At 56.7% G+C, this 17762-nt stretch overlaps 1 protein-coding gene across 3 annotated transcripts in view; it reads right to left on the bottom strand.

Moving 5' to 3' along the window:
• ANKFY1 (ankyrin repeat and FYVE domain containing 1) overlaps positions 1-17762 on the bottom strand; it is a 71819-nt gene that overhangs the window by 7231 nt on the left and 46826 nt on the right. For 2 of the 3 annotated variants that reach the window (XM_020964663.2, XM_078147280.1), the window contains 17 exons: positions 17233-17437; positions 16154-16222; positions 15660-15859; positions 15030-15127; positions 12817-13027; positions 11743-11841; positions 11185-11338; positions 9972-10140; positions 8974-9092; positions 8070-8226; positions 5595-5795; positions 4254-4430; positions 3141-3288; positions 2710-2800; positions 1489-1613; positions 1115-1261; positions 849-939 (listed from right to left, as the gene is read on the bottom strand). In XM_020964663.2, the coding sequence (XP_020820322.1) occupies positions 849-939; positions 1115-1261; positions 1489-1613; positions 2710-2800; positions 3141-3288; positions 4254-4430; positions 5595-5795; positions 8070-8226; positions 8974-9092; positions 9972-10140; positions 11185-11338; positions 11743-11841; positions 12817-13027; positions 15030-15127; positions 15660-15859; positions 16154-16222; positions 17233-17437 (2461 nt within the window). The remainder of the gene's footprint in view (positions 1-848; positions 940-1114; positions 1262-1488; positions 1614-2709; positions 2801-3140; positions 3289-4253; positions 4431-5594; positions 5796-8069; positions 8227-8973; positions 9093-9971; positions 10141-11184; positions 11339-11742; positions 11842-12816; positions 13028-15029; positions 15128-15659; positions 15860-16153; positions 16223-17232; positions 17438-17762) is intronic. The other variant, XM_078147279.1, reaches the window with a different exon arrangement.

Below are 17762 nucleotides of genomic sequence, written 5' to 3'. Positions count from 1 at the left end.
CTTAGTAAGAGCTCTGTAAATGTTTCTTCTTTTCCCTCCCCTAGCTGGCAGTTAATTAATCCTTGCTGACTAACCCTCATCAGTATAACACCTCCCCAGAGTTCCAGAGGATGGATGAAAGGACATACAAAGGGGGTAGCTGAGGGTCCCAAGCAAGGCAGCCACAGTTTAGACAGACTGTGGATCATCCGGGGGACCGCCAGATGTGAGGGCCACCAAAGAGGGAGCGGGGACCATAAGCCCGGGCTGAGTGAGCTCAGAGAGCGAGTCTGGAGAAGCACAATGAAGGGCTGCCCCAGGAGAGATGTGGCCTTGTTGGCCCCTGAGGTAGACCATGTCTGGATGTGGGGAAGCCCCTGCTCACGATAGCCACCTGCTCTGCTGCCTTAGCAGGTGGTGAGCTCCCCATCCCTGGAGGTCTCTAAGCAAACAGAAGATGAACACATGGCAGGGGCTGTGCCCAGCCTGGACAAGACGACCCCTGAGCGCTCAGGTTCATCTTCTTGAGCCCCTGGCCTGACCCTAGCCTTCCTCTTGGTTCAGAAATCTGCAGGGTGCCCAGGACCGCAGAGTCACAGCGTCCCTCTGAGGTGGGAGGTCTCTGGAGTGACAGCTCCACCCCACCCCAGTGTCCCTGTTGTCTTTGCCTCCCCAGCCAGGCTTGCAGGGCCCCTCCCCCAAGAAAGCCCAGGTCTGACCACCTCATTCCTAGGCCCTGGCCTCCTTGGCACTCTGTATCCCTTCCCTCAGACCATCACTCCCTGAGGGAGGGACTCTGGCTCTTGCTCAGTACCCCGCCCAGGGCTCGCCAATTGAGCTAGGCACCCGGGAAGAGAGCAGAGCCTTACCAGTGATGCTTCCGCGTTGTGACCCCAAACTTGGCCGTGCACTCATAACAGTTGGAGCCATCACACCAGGGAGGTTCCTTGGAGAGCATGTCTGAAGAGGGGACATGGCCAGACGGCGCCTGGTAAGCACTAGGTCCAGGGGGACACTGTGCCCTACCCGGGGGGCCCCACCCAGACGACCCTGCCTGGGGGCCAGGGAAGGGCGGGAGGCTGGGCAGTGCGGAGGGGAGCCGAGCGGCCAGACAGGGCAGGCCCCGCCCACTCACCGAGGAGCCTGAACAAGAGCTGCTTCGTGGCCACCTGGTAGTTGAAGATGTTGATTCCCTGGTTGTTGTGAGTGCCCAGGCGAGCCCCAGCACGCACGATCGCACGGCACAAGTTGGCATTGCCCTTCATGTAGGCCAAGAGGAGCACTGAAACAGCCAGACACGCATGATGGGTACTGCCTGAGGATAGCCTGGGCCCTGCTGCCATCTTCCAGGACGGCCAGCCCCACCCCGCCCATCGTGTGTAGACCCTCTCCAGCTGCTGCTGCCCAATCCCCTGTACTGGAATGGCCTCGTATTTCTGGGTTGGAGCCTGGCACTTCCTCTGGGGCAGATGTGGAGAGAAGAGTGGGCTCTGGGCCGCCACCCCTCACCTGTATTCCCTTCGGCATCAGGTTTGTCCAGAGGGTACTCGGGCATGCACTCCAGGAACAGTTCAAAGATGGCGGCCGCATTCTCCTTGCCATAGTGGCCCAGAATGTGTATTGGTGACTGGCCCCTGACAGGTGGGAGAAGGGAGGGAGTCTGAATCTGGCCTTCACCGTGGGCATCCTGGAGCCCAGGCTGATCCCACAAGATAAGCGGGTGGTGACCCATGGCTCCCCAGGCTGACTCAGGTCTCTGACCCGACCCAGCCAGCCCTGCTGTCCAGGCTTACTTCTCCAGGATGTCAGGGGGAGGAGGCACTTTCTGCCAAGGAGGGGGCCTCAGAGCTGGGCCCTGCCACAATAAACCCAGCGGGCGGGGGCACTGAAGACATGCAGAAATCACATGAGCAGAGATAGTCAATATCAGTGATGGAGCACTTCCTGTTTTCACGCAAGGTGAGGACAGCTTCCTGCCCTCAAGGGGCTCACACTCTAATGTAAATGGGAGGTAACCTCAGAGTGAAAGTGGGAGCCTGCAGGAGGTGGGACTTGATTGGAGAGGCAGAGGGAGGGCATGCCAAGCAAGGGGTACAGCCAGAGAAAATGCCCAGAGCCTGTCCTCTGTGCCTCCTCTCTCCTCACCACTAAAAAAGAAGGGCAAACAACACCTTTGCAACAAGACCAAAATTCAGCAAGACAACTTACTCAAGAGTAACAAGGAAGTTATGGAGAGGGGATATGGGATTTCGGGAAAAGAATAAGCTCAGTTTTGGACACGTTGCATCTGTTGTGATGTCTACAGGGCATGCAGCAAGAGGTGTAAAGGAAGATGTGGAGGAGAAAGGTTATTCTGGGGCATGAAAGATTCTGGAGGAGTAGGTGACAAACTTGGCATGTGATTGACCATTGGGATGAGAGAAAGGGAAGGGGCAGAAATGTTCCATGCCTGGGGCCCACCCGAGGAGGGTTGGCCCAGGGCAGAGATGTCCAGCAGAGGAAGAGGTGACACATGTGGAGATCATTCAAACACGGACACGGGCTGCTTCAAGACTGGCGACAAATGGGAGTCACATGTTTCCTCTCCAGCCCAGCACCATCACAAACACATGCAGTGGCCACGGCCACAGGGCCTGACCCTCCACCATCAAAGTGGGCAGCCCTGCAGCCCTCTGTCTATGGGCCACCGCTGCTCCTGGCCCCTTCCCTGTCCCCAAGGATGCCGCTTACCTCAGATTAAAGGCCTCTGCATCCACACTGCACTCAGTCAGGAGTGCCCGGATGGTACTCAGTCGACCATGCATGACCGCAAGATGGAGAGCTGCACAGAAAGGTCAAAGGCCGCTCAGGAGCCCGGAGCATGGCGCCCAGGGGCAAGGATGAGCTTGGCTCCCCCCCGCTGCCCTGTCTTGGCTGTTCTTCTCTAGGGCCTGGGCTAGGAGACCGCCACCAGTCTGGGTTTCCCTCATGCAGCTTGTCCATCCCACCAAGGAAACCTCAGTAACTTGGACGCTGTGGACAGCAGCTGGAAGACCACGAGGCACCCCCTCCCCCCACAGCATCCCCTCCGCACCTGAAATACCGGCTCCAGAGCCTCCTCCCCAAGGGAAGGAGCCAGGCCGTACCCATGCAGCAGAAAGGCCCAGCACCAGTCACATTACCGTTATTCCCGTTCTCATCCACGGCAGAGAAGTCGACGCCGTTCTCCAGGAGCACAGAGCAGATGGTGGGCAGGTCCTGCTGGGCAGCCAGGTGGAGGGCAGTCTGGCGGTGCTTGGTTAATTCATTCACCTTGGCACCTGCAAGAAGCTGCCGCGAGAGCCAAGCATAAGCACCCTCGCTGGCACGCGGGCTAACCCTTGCCGGGGGTGAAAAGCGGAGCAGGACCCTGGAGATAGGGATGGCTCACGCTAACCTGGAGGACTCTGACTGTTACGGGAATTTCCAAAGGAAACAGGCTAGTGAGGAGTCGACACAAGTCGAAGGTGCCTCAGGGCCAGCTGTGAAAACCTCCTAGCTCCTGCTCAAACATCCTGCCACTGCCCCTCAAGCCTGGAAGCTGCTCTGGGGTCCTCCAGACCTCCCAGGTGGGGACAGAAGAATCAACCCCAGTCCTGGGTTCAAATACGGGCAACAGTTCCTTCTTCCCTTTGAGACCTAGGGCCACATGATGTGGCCTCTAGGGTCTGAGAACACCAGGGAGTCTCTGGCCTCTGGCTCTAGGGACCACAAAAGAAGAATCACTGACCTAGGGAGGGGCTTCCAAGCAAGAGCCAACCTGTCCACGCCCCAGGAGTCACTCTATGGGGCAGCTCAGCCTGGACATGGCCCCACTATCCTCCTACTACGCAGGATCTGGGCATGGGGGCCCCTGTGTGTGTAGTCCTTTTTTCTCTGCCCCTCTCCTTAGGTGGAGGTACTCCCCCTACTTGAAACAGCTTGGGGGCACCACAGCACACAGAGTCCTGGGGTCAGGAAGACCCGAGCTCAAATCCAACCTCTAACACTTACTGGCTACGTAAGCCTGGGCAAGTCACTGAACCTCTGTCTGCCTCAGTTTCCTCAAATATAACAGAAGCATAGTAAGACAAACAGGGTTGTAAAGTGGTCTTCACCTTTACTCTTCCACTGTGCTTCTGGAGCTCAGGCCACCCCACCCCACGAGGCCGTGGCGGGCACTCCTCCCTTCCCACCCAGGGCGCCTACTTGTCCTTTCACGTCTACATTGGGAAATGCCTAGGAAGTGCTTCGCCCATCTTTCCTGGACTCCGTACCAGATTGCGGACGATGATCTCAGACCCTGCCTGGACTGCCAAGTGCAGGGGCGTCAGCTTCGAGGCATCCTGGACTCGGGAATTCACATTTGCTTGGACGCTGATGAGGAACAGCACACTTTCAATGTCCGAGTTCTGGACCGCCACGTGGAGGAAGTTCCGGCCCTTGTTATCTACCTGTGACGAGAAGCACGAATACAGAACAGGAAGGGCAGTCAGCACAAGCTGCTTGGCTAGCTGCAGCCTCCAAGGCAGACCGGTTTTACAACCTCTACATTTTTCACAGGCTGCCCGAAATCTTTTGGCAGGCAGTAGGTGGTCTGTGGGCCGAATGCTGTACAGGCCTTCTCCAAGGCCAGCTCCTGCCTGTGGCTGAGCCTGTCCTTGCAGGGGGGGATAGGGCCAGGCCCCTGGTGGTGGTGCCTAGAAGACACAGTCCTAAGCCCAGCCAGGGGGGCAGAGCAGGCAAAGGCTTGAAGGTAGGGCAGAACAAGACGACCCAGGGGGCAGGACCCAGAAGGGTCTGAGCCATTTGGCCCTGCTCCCCACACAAAGGGCACCAGGTCAGAGAGAACGTTCTCTGGGCCGAGGCGGCGGAAGACTCTCCCGAGCTCCCAGGCTTTGTTCTCTCCCTGAGGCAGAAAGGTTTACTCAGCAGAGGAGATGAGCTGCCACCCGTGTCCCCAGGCTGTGCGCGGACAGGGAGGAGGCCAGCAGCAGGGTGGCACCTCCATGTGCACACGCGTACACACACCTAGGGAGCCCTGGCCTGCGCTGGCTGAGCGGGCCGCTTTGCCCAGAATTCACCAACATTCTCAGTCCTCAGGATCTTTGCCCATGCACAATATTCAGTCACAGTTACGGAAAAGCAGACAGACGCTGTTGAGGCCTGAAATCCTGAGCAAGAAGCTTCAAAGGTTCCTCTTTCTCTAACACAATTCCACACATGGCCGACACACACACACACACACATGCGTGCACACACACAGTGCATCCTCCTGCCCCCAACAATACCCAAACATATCTTGTGCATGGTTGGGGGTGCCTCACAGTCAGTCGACAGGCACTGATGAAGCAATTACTATGTGCTGGGCTGTCTCACCCTGGGGACGCTGGGCTCCTGAGCACGAATGGGCTTCAGCCATGGGCCGGCAGGTGATCAGAGGCCCAGCTCCCTGGCAGCACACTCCCTGCGCAGGCCCTCAACCCTGGCCCTATTACTTTAATCATGTGATGCTCTCAAGTATTCATTCATTGTGTCCCTGGCACCAAGCACAGCCACAAAAGACGTCCCAGTGCAAGCCTCGCCGTCTCCTTAGCTGCCCGGCCTTACGCACGTACCTGCTCGGCGGCTCCAGGCTCTCGCTTTAGGATGGCCTCGGCTGCTTTGTTGTTTTTGTAAGTCATTGCACAAGCGAACGGGGTCAGGCCTTGGCGGTCCCGAACATTCAGGCGGATGTCAGGGTGGGAAATCAACAACCGGATGATGACACTCTGCTGGTTGCTAATGGCGACATGAATCGGTGCCCGGCCCTCGGCATCCTAGAGGGAAGGCAAGAATTTCTTTCTTTTCTTTTTTTAATAATGTTTTATTTTCCCCCAATTACGTGTTAAAAACAATTTAAAATGTTTTTAAAGAAGTTTTGAGTTCCAAATTCTACCCCTCCCTGAGAGGGTTAGCAATCTGATACAGGCTACAGGTGCAATGGTGTAAAACATCCCCATATTCATCATTTTGTACAAGAAGACTCGAGCAAAGAAAAGAGGAAGAAAGTGAAAAGCAGCCTGCTTCAGTCTGTCTTCAGCGTCAGTTCTTTCTCTGGAGGCGGACAGCTGGCTTCATCACGAGTCCTTCAGGACTGTCTTATATCACTGCATTGCTGAGAAGAGCTAAGTCTATCAATGTTAGTCATTGCACAACGTGGCCGTTATTGTGTGCAACACTCTCCTGGTTCTGCTCACTTCACTCAGCATCAGTCTATACATGTCTTCCTAGGTCTTTCTGAAGTCTGCCTGCTCATCATTTCTTATAGCCCAATAATGTTCCATTACATTCATATACCACAACTTGCTCAGCCATTCCCCAATGGATGGGCATCCTCTCAATTTCCAGTTCTTTGACACCACAGAAAGAGCTGCTACAAATATTTCTGTGTAAATACGTCCTTTCCCCTTTTTTGGATGTTTTTGGGATATAGACCTAGCAGTGGCATTGTTTGATCAAAGGGTATGCATGGTTTTATAACCCTTTGGGCATGCTTCCAAACTGCTCTCCAGAATGGTTAGATCAGTTCACAACTCCACCACCAGTGCATTAGTGTCCCAGTTTTCCCACATCCCCTCCAACATTCAACATTTTCCTTTTTTGTCATATTAGCCAGTCTGATAAGCATGAAGTGGTACCTGAGAACTGTTTTAATTTGCATTTCTCTGATCAGTAGTGATTTAGAGTATTTTTTCATATGATATAGATGGCTTTGATTTCTTTGTCTGAAAACTGCCTGTTCATATCCTTTGGCCATTTATCAACTGGGGAATGACTTGTATTCTTATAAAATCGGTTCACTGCTCCATGTTTGAGAAATGAGGCCTTTATCAGATACTTACTATAAAATTTTTTCTCCAGTGTTCTGCTTTCCTTCTAATTTTGGATGCACTGGTTTTATTTGTGCAAAACCTTTTAATTTTATATAATCAAAATTACCCATTTTACATTTCATAACGCTCTCTGCATCTTGTTTGGTCCTAAATTTTCCCCTCATCCACAGACCTAACAGGTAAACTATTCCTCACTCACCTAATCTGCTTATGGTATCACCCTTTATGTTTAAATCATGCTCCCATTTTGATTTTATCTAGGTATCCAGTGTGAGACATTGGTCAATACCCAGTGTTTGAGAAGGTAAGAATTTCAATGTTCATTTTTTAAAAGCAAAACTATTTTTCTCACTACAAGGAGATACAGAAGACAATACATTTTAATATTCCATGTGCAAGAGCACAAAATCAGTGACTCTTTCAAGGAGGGTAAAAACCTCAAGTTGAAATCACATTTTAAATTAAGAAAAGGCAGAAACTTAACAAAGACAAGATGGGACGACCCATGACAGGCCCCTGAAGTAGCCAGTCCCCATTAGCAGCTATAACTCTCAAACCCTAAATTTCTCTTCATAGACAGAAGACTCGCCTGCCCATGTCAGGGGGCACTGCTCTGATGTTGAAGGTGGGGCAGTCTAAAGAGGTGTGAATACTGCCCCCCCACCCCCGGGGCTGGGCAGGGCCTCCATCAACGCACAGACAACACAGGAAGAGACACAGAGCTGGGAGGACAAAGAGGACCCTGGGGAGGCAGGCACCAACCCCAAATCTTTAATCAACTCAAACAGGAGCCAATAAGCGGCCTGATCGCAGGTCTGTGAAACAGTGCTCCGTCCAGGCCAAGCCCTCAGAAATCTCAGACTAACGATCTTCAGACTTCCCTAGCGTTTTATGGCTTCAGGCTGAAGATCCCACTTCAGCTAAAGAGAAAATGATCAAGCACTGAACGTGTGCCAGCCTCTGTGCAGGTGCTGGGGAGGTCCTGCCCTCAGGGAGCTTCCTGGCCAGGTTAGCGGAGAGGAAGCAGGTGCTCCTAGCCAGCCAAGGAAATGACTGACAAGCCAGAGCAAGGGAGGGGGCAACAGATGAGCCTTATGAGAGAATGGCACAGGAAATGGCTTGAGCAAAAGCCTGGAGGCAGGAGAGGAGGGGCCTGGGTTGGGCCAGCCAGAAGGCAGTGGAGGACACATACCCAAGGGGCTGGGCCACGATGCATACCTGCACATTGACATTGGCCCCAAATTCCAAGAGGCACTGGACTGTCTCCTCCAGGCCCCAGGAGGCTGCCAGGTGCAAGGGGGTCTGTCCATCTCTGGCCTCTTCATCTCCTTCTCCGTTAGCCCCTGGCTGTCTTGGACTGTTCACATCACAGCCACTGTGAGGAAGGAAGGTTGTCAAGAGCTCAGACAAGGCCTGGCCTGGCCTGCACCGCCCCCCACCTCTCGAGGTGCCGTGCCCAATCTGGGAGGGGCCTGAGCCCAAGCCTGCCCTCCAGCAGTCTCTAGGTCAAGGCTGGCACAAAACCACTCCTGCCTGCCAAGCCACCCTGGCCTCTGAGGCTCCATGGGGCAGCACCAACCCCAAGAAACACGGATGGGCTTGGCCGGCCCCTTCCCAGTGCTGACGGTGGACACGAAACCAGGGAGGCCAACGAGATTCTTCCAGAAATGGCCCCATTTTCTCCTTCACCAATGTGGCATCTACCTACACCTCAGGCCATCCAAGGATCAGCTGAAGACGTGGGCATGCTTAGTTTGGAGAAGAGAAGACTTGGGAGGTGATGGTCCGAAAGGGAAAGGACACTGCCTGCAGCCCCTCCAGGGACAACTGCTGCCCCTTCACACAGGCCCACAGTGACGGCGGCAGCTCCCTGCTAACAATAGGGAGACCAGGGAAGGCCTCACGGGGCACCATTCAGGGCCCCGAGCTGAGCTCTCAGAAGAGCCTGAGGAGCATAGGGCGAGCGGCCCAGGCAGGGGGACAGCAAGGCTGCAGGGAGGGTCATGACAGGAACTACGGGGCCCTCCTTTATCCTAAGGGCCACCTGGGGTGTGGGGTGGGGCCTGGGCAGGAGGAGGGCATGGCCCGAGAGACAATGAGGGGAGACAGGCTGGGCTCCTACCTGCGGATGAGGAAGCAGGACACAGACTCATTGTTCTCATCAATGGCTCTGTGCAGGAGCGTCTGAAGACATCCGCCCGGGCCTGGGCCCCAGCACGTGGCATCACAGCCATGCCTCACCTGACGGAAAAGCCCAGAACAGGCTAGCCTGAGCCCTAAGCTGCGGCCCCACGGCCACACCTTGGCATCAGTCCATAGCTAGGCTCATCACTGACTAGCTTCTCAACTTCTTGGTAAGTTCACAGCATGACCAATTCTTCAGCCACACTCAAAAATAAATAAATGAACAAACAGAAACATCCATTTTCCTGGTGTCAGCTCAGTGGCGCAGGGATAGAGTGCCAGGCCTGGAGTCAGGAGGACCTGAGTTCAAATCCAGCTCAGACACTTGCTAGCTGTGTGACCCTGGGCAAGTCACTTCACTCTGCCTCATTTTCCTCATCTGTCAAATGAGGATCCTGGAGAAAGAAATGGCCAACCACTCTGGCATCTCTGCCAAGAAAACCTGAAATGGGATCACGAAGAGTCAGGCAAGAAGACGGCTGAGCTGCCAAATGCCTCAGCGCCTGCTGTGGGCCCGGTAGAGCATGGCAGGAGGCCACCCGGGTGCACTCCCCGCTGAGTGCTTGTGACCGGTGACGCTGGAGCTCGGGGCTGGGGGAGCCCTTCAGTGCCCTGGCCCTGGGAGGGCTGGCCTGGCCGCTGCTCAGAGGAACCCTCTCCTCCTCTCCTCTCCTTCTTCAATTCCTTCCTCCCTCTCTCCCTTTCTTCCTTCCTCTCTCTTTCCCTTCCCTCCCTCCCTTCTTTTCCTCCTTCCTCCCTCTCTTTCCCTCCTTCCTTCCTCCCTCTTTTCCCCTCCTTCCTTCCTCTCTTTCCCTTCCTTCCCTCCCTTCCTTCTCTCCTTCCCCCCACCCCCCACCCCCACCCCACCACACTATAATCCCTGGGCAGAGATGTCTGCCCAGTCCCTTTGCCCACTTCTCCACACCAGAGTCTCACCAGAGTAGAGGCGATGTCTTCCAGGCTGCTTGCTAGGGCGAGCCACAGTGGGGGATTTCCCTGGTCGTCCAGCACTGACATGTCAGCCCCGCGGGTACATATGGCGTCTACCACCAGGGGAAGCTGGTTTCTGATGGCCAGCTGAAGGGCTGTTTCGCCATCCTGGGTCCTAGGAGAGCCCACCCACACAGCTACATGAACACCTGTCCTATCCCTGTCGGAGGCCAGGGATGGGCCACAAGGAGGGCCCCCTGGCCGGGCCACGGCCCAGGGCCTGCCTCTCTCACTCTCTGCCTCTACCCATGCCAGGGGGGCCAGGACACCAAGGGTCAATTCGCTGTGATGACTGGCTGGCTCCCATCGTGTGTGAGGAAGTGAGGGCCCAAGGAGAAAGGGGCAGCCCTCTCCCCACGGGCAGGCACGACCCAATGGAGAAATGCCTCCCACACACACAAACAAGGCACAGTTGAACACCATGGCCCAGCTCTCTTCGGGGCCCCACATGCCAAAGGTCAGGAGGGAGCTGTCCTTTTGGGTTGGGGACACCAAGGAAGGCTTTAGGGAAAAGGCGGCATGTAAGCCAGGCTGTGAAGGAGAAAGAGGACGGTAACAGGAAGAGAAGTGTAAGGAGTGCCTTCCAGACACGGGGCGTAGCCACACAAACGTGTGGATGTGGTAGAAAATAGGACAAACGTGGACAAGAAAGGGCACGAGGTGGAGGAAAAACGGGCTTCGCTCTAACGAGGGAGGAGCCTGAGTGCCAGATTAAGGAATTTGGGAAACGGGGAGCCAGTGGAGATCCCAGACGAGAGTGCTGAGATCTGGACCGCGCCTCATGAAGACTGGCGGCAAAGGGAGCGGAGGAGGTCAGAGGGGGCAGAGGGTGGGAAGGCTTCATGGGCCTTCTCAGACATCCCACGGACGGCTCTGGAAGGGCGCCCCAGGAGCACCCCTTGCACACACACACATCCTGTATGCACATGCACACGCATGTCCAACACCTCTAAGTGTGCCCCAGGAACATGCCCTGCACACACACACACATCCCGTATGCACATGCATGCCTCACACCTCGAGGGGCACCCCAGGAGCACGCTCTGCACGCACACACGTGTCCCGTACACACGCACACCCAGTACCTCAAGCCACAGCCCAGAAGCACACCCCAACGCCAGGTCTGTCCCTCCAGTGCTGCCGCGCAGCCCCGCCTCACCGGATGTTGATGTCCGCCTGGTGCTCCAGGAGGAAGAGGGCACTCTTGTCGTCCTGCCGACAGATGGCCATGTGCAGCAGCGTCTGGCCGTCGGGCATGGTGTCGTTAATGGAGGCTCCTGACCCCAGGAGCTGAGCTGCTATCGTGTGCATCCCTGAAACAGGCCCCAATCCACAGTGTAGACTGTAAACCCCAACCCACACACAACAGCATCCTGGGCTCTCTGATGTAGACAATGCTACGCGGCTCAGACACGGCAGGCCTGAGGCAGGCTTTGCTCACGCTCATGGACAGAGCAAGAGCAAACCCCCAGAAGGGTCTGCCTCCACACACCCTGGATCTTTGGGGTCAGTCACAGGCGAGGGTGAGGGTAATCCACCTGGATCCTAGAGTCCTCAGGCCAACCCCCTCATTCAGCAGAGAAGGAAACTGAGGCCCCAGGTCACACTGGTGGGGCCTGCTCAAGTCACGGGTCCCTTAGGTATTTCTGGGAGTGCCGACAGGCCCTAGACAAGTGGCCCACGTTGGCATTTCCTTCACCCTGGCACCTGGCCTTACCTGTCCACAGTGCGAGCCCCAGGACAGTCTGGTCTCTGGAATCCTTGAGACTGAAGTCCGGGATGATTTGCAGGGAATTGAGGGCATGAAGGGCATTAGCTAAGTTAAAAGAAAAACAAAAAGGCTGGATCAGACCACTGCTGGTGCCCAAAGTCTGCCCAGGAAACCAAACTCCAATGAAATCTAGGTATCAGAATCTTTCCAACATGCCTCCTAACTCCTGGCATGGGAAATGCTGGCACAGAACCACCCAGCGTGGCACACCCACATCAAGAGGGCACCGTGCTCTACGAGCAAAGCAGAAACTGCGGGAGCTCAAAGGAAACGTGAGAGGCGAGTCTCCACCCCAAACACCCACAGACTATCTGTGCCCAGCAGCCCCGGCAGCACACACCGCACCTTGAGCCCGACACTGCGATGCCACTTTGGTCCCCATCAACCAGCCAACCTCTAACGGTCCCTGCGAACGTCAGAACCAGCCCCCCCTTCCCCAGGGCCACGGCCATCCCCGCTAGGGGGCTTTCCCCAAGCCCACTTCATTCTGGGGCAGCCCCAGCCAGGAGTAGGCTTCCCCGCCATCCAGTCCCCTGGCTCCTTGTTCCACCCGTGGGTGCCGAGCAGACACAAGGGAGCCGCTCCCAGACCCAAGGTACCCACTGAGTCCCAGCTACAGGGCTCATTAGCGCCCTGGACACCCACCCTCTGGCATCCTTCCTCATCACTATACCCATCTCAAAGAGTGAACAGAGGCTCAGTTGTCCCTGTGAGAGACTTGGAGTGCTCTCCTTGATTTGAAAAAAGCGAAACCCCCCCAAAGGTCTGGGTGAAGGTCCTGCTGCTGCCCCGGCTGCAGAGTGACCTGGGCACTTCTCACAGCACTCGCTCACTGCCCAGCCCACCCCAGGGGCTCTGCAGAGTCCAAGAGGGCACCATAGCCAACAGCCTCAGGGCGGTGGGGGGCTGAGAGAGCCCAGGAAGCCCCCCAGGCTCAAGAGCAGGGGACACATCAGGGGAAGGAGAAGGGGCGGGAACCCCAGGGAGACAGCCACTCACCCCCACCACGCTGCTGCTCACCTTTCTGCTCCAGGATGACAGACACAACATCAGGGTGGTTGTAAGCTATGGCCATGTGCAGCGGGGTCTGCAGGTAGACACCCTCACCCAGGCCTGAGGCCGTGGGCAGGGCCTCTTCGGTCTGAAGGTTTGGGTTAGCGCCCTGTTGCAGGAGCTCAGCCGTCAGGGTGGACAGGCCATGCCGGCAGGCCGTGTGTAGCGGTGTTTCTCCCTAAACAGAAACACACGGTGAGACGGCCCATCGTGAAAAGCAAACCAAAGAAATCTGGGCCACCTCCCCACCGATCCCCAGCCTGCACCTCAATCTGTCCTGGGCTCAACTGAAGCCCCTCCCCCCCGTCCTCAGCCCATCAGGCATCACCAGCAGCCCGCCGGCCCTGGAGCCCCTTGGCTGTGGTGGCCTCTAGGCACAACCCTCCTAATCCTTTTTTAAAAATCAATTTATTTTAAGCTTAAATACCCAATAAGGAAAGAAAAAGGGGCCGCCATGCGTACCGCAGAAGGTAAGTGAGGACTGGAAATCCACAACAATAAATTTCTATTTCAAGAAAGTCTACCGAAGCAACACTCTGCGCTGCGCCCAAGCAGCCAGCTGCTCCTTGCTTCCTTGCGCTTTCCTCTCATTCTGTGCTGGGCACCTTTTCCTCTGCTCTCTTCTCCTCCTTTCTCCTGCCCGCCCCGCCGCCCCAACCCTAAGAAGGCTACAATTAAGCCCCTGAGCTGGCCCACGTTCGATACCTAGGCCCTAAGCGGCTGCCATGTTTACGCAGCCAGGTCCTGCCTCCATGTGAGGCCAGAGGCTGGGCCTGCGTGTCTGCTCGGCTGACATCCCAGCCTCCCCAGGGTTTGTCCAGGGACAGCCCTGGCCCTCCTGATTCTCTGGGGCCAAACTCTGCCCACTAATATTCCCTGCCTCCCTGCCCCACACCTAACCTGCCTCCCCATATGGGAAGTGACCAGGAGGTAAAAAACCCACAGCAGCCCCCACTTACGTGGTCCTGGACTCCCCCTCCCCAGCCTTCTACCCACTGACAGGCTGCTGGCTTCCAGAAACCCCAAATGAAATGGGGTCGTGGTGAAACACCAGCTGCACAGGCTGGCATCTCCTGATGCCATCCCACACTCCCAGGGCTGGTCCGAGGAGATGAGCAGCCACTCCGGGCTCTTGTCCAGTACCCCCACCTCCCTACTACTCTGCCTCCTACCGGCACCCTTCCCTCGCCTGGCTCTGAACCATCCCTCACAGCCCCAGCATGGGGCAAGTTCCTTCTTCCTCCTGGTCTGTCCAGTGCCTCACACGCAGGAGCCTGGACTGAATGGCGCCGTCATCGAGGGAGAGGCCTGACACACTGGGACAGTCTTCCCAAAAGCAGCTGCTCTGCCAGCTGTGAGTGAGGCCACAAAGCCTCGGAGGGGCACAAAGGACTCGGCCAGGCCACCTCCCGTCAGCCAGCTCTTGCCCAAGGCCTCCAGCACAAGGACCCTCACCAAGGTAGTTCAGACAGTCACCCCCCGGCCTAGATTTAAAGCATCGGTCTGCTCAAAGCTCAGCCCAATAGAGGCCAAAGTCCTTTCCAGCCTGCTCCCATCTCACCTATCTGGCCTTAAGCATAGGAGACCACTTGATGTCCCCAAACAGGCCTTGAAAGTTCCCACCTGCATGCCTTTGCTCAGTCCATTTACTGCACTTGAAAGTCCCCCCTCCTCCCAGAGTTTATCCATCCAAATCCTATCCACCTTTCAAGTACACTCAGGGTGCCAGGCAATGAGGGGGCGCCACCACGCCCTGTGTGCTGGGCCTGGAGTCAGGAGGACCTGAGTACAAATCCAGCCTCAGACACTTCCTAACAGTGTGACCCTGGCTAAGTCACTCCCCCGTCTGCCTCAGGTTGTCAGGATGTAAAGCAGGGATAAAGCAGCCTTCCCTCCCAGGTGGCTGTAAGGATCCTGGGAGATTCTACCTGCCAAGAGCTCAGCCCAGTGCCTGGCACACAGCAGGCACCTAAACAATGCTTGTTCCCTTCCTTTCCTCACCAAAAAATGCCAACTCCTTCAGGAAGCCTTCCTGGATTTCTCCCCTCTCCCTCTGGGGTAGCCAGGCCACTCTCCTCGTTGGTGGTAACCACGCACCCCTGCGTTGATCCCGATGGCCAGGCGATTCTGCAGACCCAAAGGGCATGGAGCCTGGAGGACTCCTGGCCACTGTCACTTACCCACCGGTTCCTGTGATTGACCTTGGCTCCGTTGGCTGCCAAGAAGAGGGCTGCAGCCTCGTTGCCTGACCCAGCTGCCCTCTGGAGTAAGCAGCTTCCTACAAGGAGACAAGGACAGTATGTGGGTGGATTTCCACACAACACCCTGTGGGGTTGGCGGGGGGGGGCAGGGAGGGGCTGCCAGGAATCGTGGCTTTGAGGGATGGCCAGTGCCACATGGGCCTCTTGGGCTGGGTCTGGGGGCCGGGACGCTGGCGGGCTGCCAAGACAAAGGATGGGAAGTGAGAACAGCGGCTGGGCAGGACATGGGGCACTCAAGGTGGTCGCGGTCAGGAGCAGGGGATGAGGAGCCCAGTGTGATCTGCATCACAGGAGCACAAGGGAACGAAAGGAAGCTGGGCCAACAGGTGGGCACGGGGCAAGGCCTCAGCGGCTCAGGGAGCCTGGGGAGACCCAGCCAACCCTGAGACAGCATTGCCAGCAGGCCCTGAGAAGGCCTATCAAAGGAACAGTCCATGGCAGCCCCATGACCAAGATGGAGAATCGCGGCATTGGCCAGAGGGGGCCCACCCGCCGCATAACCAGACTGCCGCTGAGGTCCATGGGTGGGTCCGCGGGCTGACTGCCTACCCGTCACTGTGTCGGGTGCGTCCGTGTTGCTGCCTCGCTGAATCAGCCTGGCCGCGTAGCTGTTTTCATCAAAGGAGGTCCCGTTGACAACAGGCGCGTCATCAAAGGGGTTCACCGCTGGGTCTGAAGATACCGTGATGTACTGGGCAGCCAGCCACAGGGCTGTGCTGCCCTCATGGTCCTTCAGCTCCAAATCTAACCTACAAGAAACCGAGGACGGGCACCCTCAGACCCTGGCTTTCCGTGGGGACCCTGCCTGGAATCTGGCAGTTGGACGCTTGTTCCAGATGCGGCTAAAGTTCCAGAAGCGATTTCTGGATTGGGGATGCCCTCCAAGTCTCTGTCTTTGACATACATGGTGCATCTGCGGGGCTCAGGAGAAGAGCCCACCTTGGGGCTAGTGGGACTGGCACTGGCCAAGCTCAAGGGATGTGGCCGTGGACGTTCAGAGCCCACTTTAAGGGAAGGCCCCCCACTCTGACCCTCGTACGTACTGTTTACACTGCAGTAGCTGACTGAATACAACGTCATTCCTGGCAATGATGGACAAATGCAATGGAGTCCTGCCGGGAGAGAGAGCGGGATACGGTCACTGTGTGATGCTCTCTGGGGATGGAGAGCCAGAGAGGTGGGAGCCCCCCAACCTCCCCTCTAAAAGAGGCCACTACCAGCACCAGGCCCCCTGACTCGCGGAGGGTTGTGAGGGAGGCGAGGACAGCAATCATCCCCAGCCTCGGCTCTGTGACCTGCGGCGTCTGCCCCCTCCGGGCCTCAGCTTCCTCCTCAGTGATGTGAAGGGGGGACACCGAGTGGGGGCTGCCCTCTCCTCCTGACTCCTTTTGGACCTCGCAGGGGCTACAGCTGACAAGCTGCCCGGGACCACTGGGGGTAAGGGTCAGAGGAGACCCCACACTGGCTCTTGCAGGTGTCCCACTCTCCGGCAAACAACAGAACCGACACACTGACATCTTCATTCCTTTCCCAGGCCAGAGTTCCAGCCAGACCCGCCCAGGAAAGGGGCTCAGCAACAAGAGGGCCCCAGACAACTTTCCCACCAGGCCAACAAGATGAGGCTCTCCTCTCTCAGAGTAAAAGCCAATGGCATGTTGGGAGGCCTCTGGTACCTGCGGCCATCCCCGCACCACTCACCCCCCTGGCCAGACAAAACAAGCATGTTCATGAGGCTGGGCCAGAGCCCCTTAAAAACAACTCAAGTGGGGAGCTGCTACCTGCAAAAGCCGGGGTGCACTGCCCCCCAATACAATGACGATGACATGTAGCTGGCCCGTTCGTGTTTGGGGCCCAGGCCAGACTCTCTGACTGCCTGGATGCCCTGGGGGAGACCCAGGGCATTTTGTAGGCCGTGGGCGAGGCGGGTGGATCAACCCTCCTGCATGGTTAAACTCCCCATGTGGCAACCCCAAAGAGATGATGCCGTCACGGAGAAGGGGCTGGCGGGGAGAACGATGCCAAAGGGCCCAGCTGAAGAGGCAGCCTGGCTTCCACGGACTGAATGAGCAGAACCCTGCCTGAATCATGCAGGCCGGGGGCCCTCCGAGGACATGGCACTCACCTGCCTTTGCCATCCTGCATATTGGGGTTCGCCCCGGCCTGTAGCAGGGACTCGGTGATGTGCGCCATCTCCGATGTGACGTCGGCCAGGCCCTTCCTGCAGCTGGACGAGGCCACCAGGTGCAGCGGCGTTTCCTGGGCCCCCACAGTGGCTGCGTTCACCAGGGCGCCGTTCTTAATGAGGAAGGTGGCCGCAAAGCTGTCTCCTGCCAAAGAGGTCACCATGACACATCTCTCACACATGCCCACGAACTCACTCACACACAATCACATTCACAATGCACATGCATTCACTCTTACACGTCTGCATACTCACTTGTACACATGCACACTCAAATTCACAAATGCGTGCACACTTACACCGACTCATTCACATACACACATTCACACATGCATACACACTCACATACACATTCACATGCATACTAGCACTCATTCACACATATACATATTCCCCCTACATGCATGCACTCATGTGCACACACATGCATACTCATACATTCACACAAATGCACACTTGCATTCACACGT

The sequence above is a fragment of the Phascolarctos cinereus genome, unplaced genomic scaffold (assembly GCF_003287225.1).
Source record: "Phascolarctos cinereus isolate Bilbo 61053 unplaced genomic scaffold, phaCin_HiC Scaffold_7;HRSCAF=346, whole genome shotgun sequence".
NCBI lineage: Eukaryota > Metazoa > Chordata > Mammalia > Diprotodontia > Phascolarctidae > Phascolarctos > Phascolarctos cinereus.
Note: the sequence above shows the minus strand (reverse complement) of the source record. Positions and strands in the feature narration are given on the sequence as shown.